The 11,011-nt window shown below is 44.2% G+C and overlaps 2 protein-coding genes across 24 annotated transcripts in view; both read right to left on the reverse strand.

The window, feature by feature from the left end:
- Positions 1-228: 228 nt before the first annotated feature.
- The window catches only part of LOC107324966 (uncharacterized), a 44,438-nt gene continuing 33,655 nt past the window's right edge, over positions 229-11,011 (reverse strand). For 22 of the 23 annotated variants that reach the window (XM_085523707.1, XM_085523705.1, XM_085523708.1 and 19 more), the window contains one exon: positions 1,488-3,430. In XM_085523707.1, the coding sequence (XP_085379833.1) occupies positions 3,239-3,430 (192 nt within the window). In that variant the 3' untranslated portion in view covers positions 1,488-3,238. Of the gene's footprint in view, positions 1,457-1,487; positions 3,431-11,011 lie in introns of those variants that run through there. The other variant, XM_085523716.1, reaches the window with a different exon arrangement.
- LOC107324939 (olfactory receptor 10A7-like) lies at positions 10,026-10,976 on the reverse strand. The gene has a single exon (XM_015885398.3). It carries the CDS (start codon positions 10,974-10,976, stop codon positions 10,026-10,028), a length of 951 nt encoding a protein of 316 aa, XP_015740884.3.

The raw sequence follows: 11,011 nt of genomic DNA on the forward strand, positions 1-11,011 counted from the left end.
CGCCACCTGCCCACCCGCCTCCAACCAGGGGCCACGTGACATAGGTTGCTATGTTGTGCTGAACGTGTGCAGCCTTCAGTGGATTCTTACCCTCTTTTTCACACTCCTTTATAACCCTTCTAATTCTTTTAGGACCAGAATTTGTCTTCTCTCTGTCTTTCAGATATCTGAGGAGGAAAATGCTGACCTAATGTTGGAAATATCCAAGTAATTTATCTGGAAGTTATCTCTGATAAAGCAGAATTTATTCACAATTGCAGTGGCAGGCGTCCCACAAGCAGGAGCACGCACAGAAAACAGCGTTAAATCTCTTATGCCCTGTTACTCAACGCTTATCTTTCCTTCCCCTGGTTCTTCATTGGTCGAGTAGTTCAGGTTCACAGCCTTCCTGACACTCAACCAAACATACGGATACTGGATAAACATAAATTTTTGCTAGCTAAGCATGTGTCATTTTTTATATAACTTCTAACATTTGCTCACTCAACACTCAGTCATTATTTCTGGAAATCTGCTCGTCCTTGGATAAAGGTAAGTTTGGAAGAAGGACAGAGGGCAGTATCTTGATGCCTGCCTGTTGCATCCCAACCTACCCACAAAGCGAGGCAATGCAGACACTTCTGGAGGCCCTGGCTTCTCGATGCTGTTTGTTAAGTCTGTTTTTCTTTGGCTGAGGGACTCTTATCCAAACAGAATAGCCTTGCATATGCTTTTTAGTCCACAATACTATACACATACTATTTGCAACATTTGAAAACAGTTGCAGTTTTGCAAGCAATAATTAATCACATAATTCAGCAATTGTATTTCTAAAATATGCTACTAACAGATATGGTATTTCTACTTTTTCGCATCAGTGATTTCTATGGTCAGGTTACAAAATACAAATACATTTTGCTCTACTTCTTCAGATCAGTCCCCCTTTTCGACATCTAATGCAGAAACAACATTCCATTCCTACAGTTCCCGCCTTTCTTTATATGTTGTTGATTTCTGCAATTCTTTTCTACGGTACAATTTTATACAATTAAACAATTATATATGTATTTTTATCTACAGTCTTGTTGATCATCACCCAACAAAACAGTGACTCTAGCTCTGCAACTGCTTGATTTCTTGCCTTGAATTTGCCAGGGACTCTAAGAAGTGCAGAGTTAAAATCGTCAGCTTGCCCACATACTGATATTATTATACTTTGCAGCGTTTTTCACAAGACATACATAAACATTTGCATCCAAAGCTGCACTTATCAAATTAACATTTCTAATGATTACAAGAGCTCATATTACTGTCTTTGGATTTGCAGTTTTAAAGGTCCAGCTGACTTCGATCCGCATCGTGCTCGAGGGACCTTCTAGATTCTACTGTGATGTATCCACAGTGCTTTTTCTTCAGTTTTGTCTGTTGTGTGAAGCATTAGCAGCACCTGGAATGGACCTTGGACCCAGGGGCAAATCTGAAAGAGACGTAATATATACACCATCTCCTGGTAAAACATTGTGTACTGATCTGTCACGGCCTTGGGCTCTTGTTACTAGAACCAGTTTCCCTACTTCCCAAAGCTATTTCTGTAGACCTATCACATACTCACTTAGTATTTCACACCCTGCCTGGGTAGAGATCCCTGTCTGCGCAACACACAGTATTTCAAAAGGATTTATCTCCTTTTTGGCTCTGCGTTTTGTTCTGATCCACAGAAGAGCCGAAGACAATGACTGTGGCCAGCACAGTGCAGCCTCCTGGCCCAGTTTTAAAACCTGTGATTTAAGCAAGTGGTTCATCTTTTCCACCTTACCATTTGCCTGAGGTCTTTGTGGTGTGTGCAATTGCCAGTCTATTTCCAACAGCTTGCCGACCTGTTAGACAGTCTTCGATGCACCATTCTGTCAGCTTGCTCTCTTCCCTTTTAAATCATTAACTGGATTTCTATTCTCTCTAGAATACTCCACAGGTTCTGACTCAGGTTCAGAGGTTTCAAGTTTACTGTCCGGAATTAAAGCTAGTTTACCAATTTCTTTTCCTTCAACTGCCTGTTCTGCCACCTGATCCACCATCATATTTCCAGTTTCCCATACAATGTTACCTTTCTGATGTCCTTTACAATATATAATAGCCACAGTCTTTGGTAGATTTACACCATGCTGAATTTGTTTTCCTCATGTGCGAGTGATCCTTGCTCTTTCCAGATGGTACCGTGAGTGTGTACCACCCCAAATGCATATATTTAGCCTCCCAGAAATTCTCAGCAGTCCAATAGTTCCTTCTTTAGGTCTGGGCCACTGGCACAGAGAGTCTCCAAGCAGTCGCACACTGCCAGCTCGGAGGCAGCTCTGTGTAGGTGCTCTGCGTGTCCAGTGAATTGCTTCCTTACTTCCCTTAGATCAGTTGAGCTTTCTGTTGAGAAACTTGATAACCACTTAAACCAAGAAATTCAGTAAACTCACAGTCCATTGCACACAGTCCTCTTTGGGTTCTGTGGCATCCACATACTGCAGTAAAATTCCACCCTGGGATGGAGGCACCCACATCTCTAACCGTTTCTCAAAAATCACTGGGCTGTTCTTCTAACCCTGGGTAACACTGTCCCGGTCAACTGAGTCTTTTCTTCCCGTACTAAAGTTTTCCTTCTCAAAGGCAAATAACTTTAGACATTCTGTGGCTGAAAAAGGTGTCCTTCAAATCCAGAGCGGTAAACTCCACCTACTCATTTTTCATTTTTTATTTATTTTTTTAAGTTGGTTCATAAAGTGTCTAGATTTACCTCCACTAGGTGTGTATATCTTCAACAGTTCTACTATTTGCCCTCAAATCTTGTGCCAAGCTATAGCTCTTGCTATCCAATCTTTCATCGGCAAGATTGGGGTGCTGTATTTGGATTCATATTCAATTAATATCCAAAATCCAGTAAGTTTTTATAATTTCTTTTATCCTTCTAAAATCTCATATCCTCAAAAGGCACTGCTTTGCCGTGACTGGGCTGGCTCCCACTTCTAACTTAACTTCCATTGGGCTGTGCTTTTGGTTCTGCCAGGTATCCCTGGTGCCCACACTCCCTGGCATACCTGATTCAAGATTTCTGTAACTTCTGGGGGCACAACATTTTTCTTCCCAGCTTGTGTTGAAGCCAGACTTAAAATTTTCCATCTTCAGTCTCGCTTTACCCTTAACTCCAACTTTTCTGTACTTAATTGGTAAGCTTTTTCATTTTGGCTTGTAGCTCCTACTACTGTTACAGAAATCATCTATGGTTAGTAATTCTTGATGTACACTCTTGGCTGGGTACACTCTTGGCTGGGTAAGGAGCTGACTGGAGGGTCGGGCTCAGATAGTGGTGGTGAATGGAGTTAAATCCAGTTGGAGACCAGTCACGCGTGGTGTTTCCCAGGGGTCGGTGCTGGGGCCTGTCCTCTTCCGTATCTTTATTGATGACCTGGATGAAGGCATTGAGTGCACCCTCAGTAAGTTCGCAGATGACACCAAATTGACGGGGAGTGTGGATCTGCCTGGGGGTAGCGAGGCCCTACAGAGGGATCTGGACAGGCGGGAGAGCTGGGCTGAAGCCAATGGGATGAGGTTCAACAAGACCAAATGCCGGGTCCTGCACTTTGGCCACAACAACCCCAGGCGGTGCTATAGGCTTGGGGCGGAGTGGCTGGAGGATTGTGTGGAGGAAACGGACCTGAGGGTATTGATTGATGCTCGGCTGAATATGAGATGACAGTGTGCCCGGGTGGCCAAGAAGGCCAACGGCATCCTGGCTTGCATCAAAAACAGTGTTACTAGCAGCATCAGGGAGGCAATTGTCCCCCTGTACTCGGCATTGGTGCGGCTGCACCTCGAGTACTGTGTTCAGTTTTGGGCCCCTCACTGCAAGAAAGACAATGAGGCCCTGGAACGCATTCAGAGGAGGGCAACAAAGCTGGTGAGGGGTCTGGAGCACAGGCCTTATGAGGAGAGGCTGAGGGAGTTGAGATTGTTCTCTATAACTTCCTGAAGGGAGGTTGTAGTGAGCTGGGATTTGGCCTCTTCTCTCATGTAATCAGTGATAGAACTAGAGGGAACAGTTTCAAGATGCAGCAGGGGAGATTCAGGCTGGACATTAGGAAGTATTACTTCTCAGAAAGGCTGGTCAGGCATGGAATGTACTGCCCAGGGAGATGGTGGAGTCGCCAACCCTGGGGGTGTACAAGGAAAGACCGGATGCTGTGTTGAGAGACATGATTTAGCTGGGAAGTATTGGTGATGGTTGGACTGGATGATCTTCCAGTTTTTTTCCAAAATTGATTCTGTGATGTCTTAGTTGGCCCTACACAGTCCAACTCCCTGCGCACCGTGGAGGGAGACAAGGTTCCTGTGGTGCATGTAAAGAATATGCTGGGAAAAGCGGTTTGGGTCCTTCCAGCCTCTGGAAAGGGGAGGCCCCTGCGTGGAACTGTCTTTGCACAGGGACCTGGGTGCACCTGGTGGGTGATGCAGAAGGATGGGGATGTTCAGTGTGTGCCACAGGGAAATTTGATGCTGGGGGAGTGCAGCCTGTGATTCCATGTGTGTATATATATATATATGTATCTGTATGCACATATGTAATGCATGTTAACTACTGTTCTGTTTATATGTTGATAAAAGTTAGGCATGATTGATGATGTGTAATAAGGGGTGGAATGTTATGGTTTTGCAATTTGGTTGGTGTTGGTATTCCACATCAGAACACCATGCCTCATAATGGGAGTAAAGGGGACAAGTTTTTTTTTCTGTGGGCTGCCTTAATGGGCATGTGGGGAGGGGCACCGGAAGGGAAGTGAGGAAGGGGACGGGGTTGCTGGCCGGCTCCCGGCGAGGAGACAACGTAGTCAGAACTTCCTGCCTTCCACAGCTCCATCGGTGAGATTGGGGACTTGGTATTCTCTTTGTTGAAACTCTCTTGTTGTTGTTTAGTGTTATTAGGTTATTAAACTGCCATTCGTTCTCAGATCACCTTTTTTTTTCTCCCTCATTTTTTGTTAGACCTAATCGCAATCTCCCTTCCCTTCCCCTCTTCCAAAACGCACGTGGCCGGGCCGGGCCACGCCGCACTTTTCCGTACCGTGCCGTGAGAGAAAAGGGGGGGGGAGGCTTTTGTTCCTGCTGCCCCGGGTTTGTGCCCACTGTCCCGGAGTGAGCTGTAGAGAGAACTCCGTGACAGTAGCACACATTAAGTGCTGGGTTGACCATTTTGACATCTTTCATTTAAGTCTCTTAATAGCTCACATAATTGTGATGTCCACCCCTTCCCAAACTGAGTGTCAGCCCTATGGGCTGTTTTCAATACACAATTATCCCACTCTGATGGGATTGTATGGTAAGTGGAAACATCATTCAGTGTTATTATCTTCAACCCATTGTACAAGAGCGCTAGTAGAATGTGATCCTTGATCACTTTCAGTGACTTGTGGGGTCCTGTATGATGCTGTTAATTCTGTGAGTCCTCTGAGTGTACAAGTCTGTCCAGATCACAGCACTCGACAGGCTTGAAGAAGGCCACATACTGTATCTACACTGGTTAAGGTGTGTTTTGCTCCTGCAAACCAGGGCAAAAGTCATTCATAGTTGATTTGCCACTGTTATAATAGACCATGTCCTCTGGCAAGGTGGGCTGTTTTTGGGAGTAGTGAGTATAGCTACGTTCTGACAAAGGCTTCACAACCTTGACAAGCCTGTATCACATCAAACATGTGAATCAACAGACCCAAGCTTTTACTGCTGCCCACATGGTCTTCTGTCCCTCATGTCTTAGTTTCTTATGCAGCTACTGGGCAGTATGCTCAGCTGGTGAATCTTCCAGCCACTGGAACTGAGCTAAGGCATCCGCCTCATCACTCTTTGGTGACTGTAAAGGTTGATGTCCAGAAACATGGAATGATTATGTTGGACTGTGCACAGCCACATTCCAAATGTCTTGCTCTCAGACTGGGACTATGGCCACACTCATGAGGAGGTAAACGACCAACACATAATGTCAGTCAGGCCTGAGTATTGTTGCTTGTTTAGCACAATAAGGGCATGGAAACATGAAAATTTTGATGGATTGCCACAAATTATTGTCATTTCTATGTTAACAAGAGCCACAAAGCCACAGCTTGCCTTTTTTTTTTTTTTTTTTTTTTTTTTTTTCTTTTGTTTGTTTGGTTGGTTTTGGTTTTTTTTTGTTTGTTTGCTTGTTTTAAACTAACAAGTGGTCAATTCAACATTAGGTCTTCAGTCCCCCAGTCCCCTACAGATGCCATTATTCCGTGTAGAACTCAGCCTCCATCAAAACCCAGGTCTTGCTTTTTTGGGCACCGGGTACCACAAGCTGAGCTACCTGAAGGGCTTTTCTCTGGGTTGTAGGCTTTAAGAATTCATGCATACTCATGGATCACAAAGGGGCCCACTCCAAGTAACGTATTTTTCTGTCCCTCTGGAGTATGTCAAAAAAGATCAATTGCTTACTCAAATTAAGAAGTATATGATTCACCTGTCTATCTCCCCTGACTGTAGGCATGCTTGTATCAAATTAAGCCATATCTGTTTTTAAGTTATTGTCACTGGTTCTTGTTACTTCAGCTTGTACATTCAGTTTTGCCTAGGTCAGCACCTGTATTCACTGCTCATATTGTGACATCTCCTGCTACCAAGGGATTTGAAACTGCCACTGATGTCTCATACTGATTGGAGGGGGCCTGCTGCAGGATCAAATCATGCACTCCTACCATAAATGTAATTAAAACAGGCCCCTCTGAATCGACATGAATTCACCATTCATTCCTAATTCTTGGGTCTGATTTTGTAGCTCTTCCATCATGACCCACTTTTTACTGGGCACTGGTAAATCACTTTCATTTGCCCAAGTATCCCTGCATGCATCTGTAAGCCATGGCAAAAGTGAGTTACTCTTATCCTGATGCTGAACAGCAGCATGCTCTGCCCGTGTCTCATCAGAGATATGTGGCTCAAGGGAGATCTCATTGCTCTCTACAGTGGTCTGAAAGTGGGTTGTTGTGAGGTGAGAACTGGCCTCTTCTTCCAGGTATCTGACGACAGGACAAGAGGGAATGGCCTCAAGTAGTGCCAGGGGAGGCTGAGGCTGGATGTTAGGAAAAACTCTCTGAAAGAGTGATTGGGCACTGGAATAGTCTTTGTAACAGAGATAATGAACATGATGTTCACTATGTTCTTGCTTCAGTCATAATGTGGAACTCCGTAGTTCCTTTCTTGGAACATCCTTAAAAGCAGTGAGATAGGCGAACATCAAGGAAAGCTGTTAAGCCCCTGGTTGTGGTTTCACTGTGCAGAAAAGGAGATGTTCCAGAGCTGATGTAACACAGGACTGGGACTGAGGTGCAGCATTTGAGCCTGTATGTGTCTGAATGCAGAGACAGCTGGATCAGGGTGCAGGGGAGGAAAGTGAGTTGGAACAGAGCCTGTCAGCAAGTTTGTGATGCATGAACACGTCAGGCACATGTACTGTTGTCACAGTGTTTTGGCTGGTCATTATAACGAAGGCCTGGAGAGTATGGTCTGTGCATCTGCTGGTCTCTTGGAAGCACAGGTGTGCATAGGTGGGTCCACAGCGCTTCCTTTCCACATTCTGCACATGGAGATCGCTGACTGAAAGGATCACTTTTCCTGATGCCTGGAGACGCTGTTTGACTTCAGTAAGGGAAGTCTGATACAGAATTCTATGTCTTTCTGTTCTGTTGGTAATTAAAACCTGTGTGCTTCTGCTTTAATGAGCCCCAGTGGGAACACATTGTCCAACTCCATTTCCAGTCTTGCATCTCGCGCTGGGCCCCATTAAAACTCCAAGTAACTTTTCTGTCTTCTTCAGCCTGTCATTTCTCCAAGGCAGATCACCACATTTTGCCACAGCTTCAGAGTATGAGATTAGCACCATGTTCCTCAAGGGACTCATTAAAATGCTGACAGCTATAACGAGCTCTGCTCATAGTTTTCTGCCACTTCCTTCGGCTTTATAAACACTGTCCATTAGGGACCTCTCAGGTGTGTTTCACTGAATGCATACAGTACCACTTTCATTTGTCCCTTTGTTCTAATTATATTTTATAAGAAGGATGGAAACAAGCACCTTTTGAAAGGAAATTATTCTGCTTTATATCATGGTGGGAATCAGACAAGAGAAAAGTTTCTTTGTGATCAAGCAGTGGGTGGCCAGAAATATCCATTGATTCATGGTCTGGGAACAAGACAGACTTTGTTACAGTTTTTTTTTTCATGCCACCGCAGCAGCTATTAGCAAAGCTTTTGTTTACTCTAATTACAACTGTCTTTACCTGTTGTCCTAACTATGCACAGAAACCAGAGGAATATTCATCATCATTCCCTGCAGATTTCAAGGCTTGCTTTAATGAAAGGAAGAAAAGTGTTTATTAAAAATAAAAAATGATGTTGTGCCTGAAGAAGATAGGAGACCTGGTTGCCTGAGATGTAGGGAAGGCTGGGGTACTCAACAAGGTTTTGCCCATTTTCACCATCATATGCTTCAGCCACACCATGGAAATTGCAGAAGACAAAAGGAAGATCAACTGATGTCATTTACCTGGACTTGTGCAAAGCATTTGATACAATCCCTCATTACATTCTTCTCTCTAAATTGGAGAGACATGGATTCGATGAGAGACATAGACCACTCTGTGGATAAGGAGCTGACTGGATGGTTGCATTGAAAGAGACCACTGATGAGCAGCATTCCTCAGAGGTCGGTTCTAGGACCAACGCTATTTGATATCTCTGTCTGAAATGGACAGCGGGACTGAGCAAACCCTCAGCAAATTTACTGACAGTACCAAGCTATGTGCTACAGTCAACATGCTGGAGGGAAGGTCTTCAGTACAGAAGAGCAATCTGAACAAAGACAAGATCAGGTGCTGAATTGACCTATCAGTCATGAACGTGGTAGTTTTTTCTATCCTCTCCCTCACATTCTGCATTTTCTTATCAACTCCTTCAACACTCATATATCTCTCCTTTCCTGGACGGACATCCTTATATCCAACTACAAAGTTACTCATCCATTCTCCTTTCCAGATTCCTGTATGTTTTTCTGCCATTCACTCCTCCTGACTCTAAATACAGCCCACTCCAACCACTCAGATGTGCCACCTGCCTCACACAAATCCATGCATGAATGACCTCATCCATCTGGACCGTTTCATCTGTTCTGTCTGTCCAGTCCTCTGCCCATTTCTTCCTCTGTCAGCTCTGATGCTGGTTTTGTTTAGGCACAATATTATGTCTTAATTTCCCAGCGTGCAACTTGTAAAGGAGAAGACATGGAGTAAATCAATGAGTGAGTTTGAGAGGTGTAGCGGCTTAACCTGGCAGGTGGCTCAGCACCACGCAATCACTTGCTCACTCCCCATTTGCAAGTACAATAATAAGATGCTTGACTATTAAAGATGTCAGGGGTTGGGATGGAGAATGTATCTTTCTTGATGAATTAATGAATATTTCTTCTATGCTGCAAAGTAAGAAAATCACACGAGCAAAAGAGAAAAAAATCCATCACCAACATCTGATACAAGGTAATATGAGGGAATACAAGAAGGATTTTACAGAGCAGCAGCTATGGAGCAAGATAAGGACTTCACAGAGCTGCAGAGCAGGATAAACGGCATGAGAATCAAGGGCACCTCTAGAAGACAAACAAACAGCTCACAGCTTTGATTGGATAAGCGCCTGCATGAATGGTTGAAGAGTGTTTGTGGAATGTCCTGTTGACACGGAGGGGCGAATGGGAAAGCTAAGAACAGAAAACTTGTATATAAATGATGTGAGAACTTGTAATAAACTATTTGGATCGTTCACACCTGAGTCTGTGCATCAGATGCAGCAGTAATAAATCCAGAATACTCAATTAGTAATCAGCAATTAATATACACTCATAGCAAACAAAAGAAAGTTAAAGCTGCTAAGCACACTTTGAAATGCATCCAGTTTTCCAGAATACCAAGTTAACAGGGCATTTAAAAAGAGTCAAACACACAAATTTATATCTTCCTCAGGTAAGCTAAAATTCTGATTATCACAGCTTTCACTTCCTTATTCCTCAGACTGTAAATCAGGGGGTTTAGTGTGGGGATTATAGCTGTATATATGAGAGATAAGACTTTCTTAGTGTCCTGTGAATTACTGGACTTGGGCCGTAAGTAAATCAAGGTCCCGCTGCCATAGTAAAGCGTTACAACAATTAGATGTGAAGAACAGGTGGAGAAGGTCTTGCGTCTGCCCTCTGCAGAGGAAATCTTGAGGATGCTGGAGATGATGCAGGCATAAGATACCAGGATGAGACAAAAGGGTGTAAAGATGACCAGCACCGTGGCTGTAACAATCTGCTTTTCATACAAGGAGGTGTCAGTGCAGGAGAGCATAATGAGTGGAGGGATATCACAGAAGAAGTAGTTAATCTTATTGGGTCCACAAAATGGCAGAGTGAACACCCAAGCTGTCTGCACAACAGACACTACATTCCCACTGCAATATGACAGCAGGACTAGAAAAAGACTAGCTCTTCTGTTCATGATGATGGTGTACCTAAGGGGGTTGCATATGGCCACGTAGCGATCATAGGCCATAGCTGCCAAAATATAGCATTCAGTGGCCGCCAAGAAAATCACAAAGTAGAGTTGCGTGGCACAGCCCACATAGGAAATTTTCCTGTCCTCTGACTGGAAGTTTACCAGCATCTTGGGGACAACTATGGATGCTGTGGAAATATCCAGGAAGGACAGGACCCGGAGGAAGAAGTACATGGGCATATGGAGGGTGGGATGCAACGTGACCAGGAAGATGAGAAGGTTCCCAGCAATGCTGAAGGTGTAAATCAAGCAGAATATGAAGAACACCAAGTTCTGCATTTCTGGGTGGCTGGACAATCCAGAGAGTACAAATCCCATCAGAAGAGTGTGGTTTTCTAGTTCCCGTCCCTCATTTGCCTTCATCTGGGAGGAATCAAATGGATAGAGAAGAAGGGGGC

This window comes from Coturnix japonica, chromosome 24, assembly GCF_054131305.1.
Source record: "Coturnix japonica strain WE chromosome 24, WE-NBRP24, whole genome shotgun sequence".
In the NCBI taxonomy this organism is placed as follows: Eukaryota; Metazoa; Chordata; class Aves; order Galliformes; family Phasianidae; genus Coturnix; species Coturnix japonica.

Coding starts and splice junctions, on each gene's coding strand:
- LOC107324939 (XM_015885398.3), bottom strand. CDS start 10,976: ATGAAGGCAAATGAGGGACGGGAACTAGAAAACCACACTCTTCTGATG.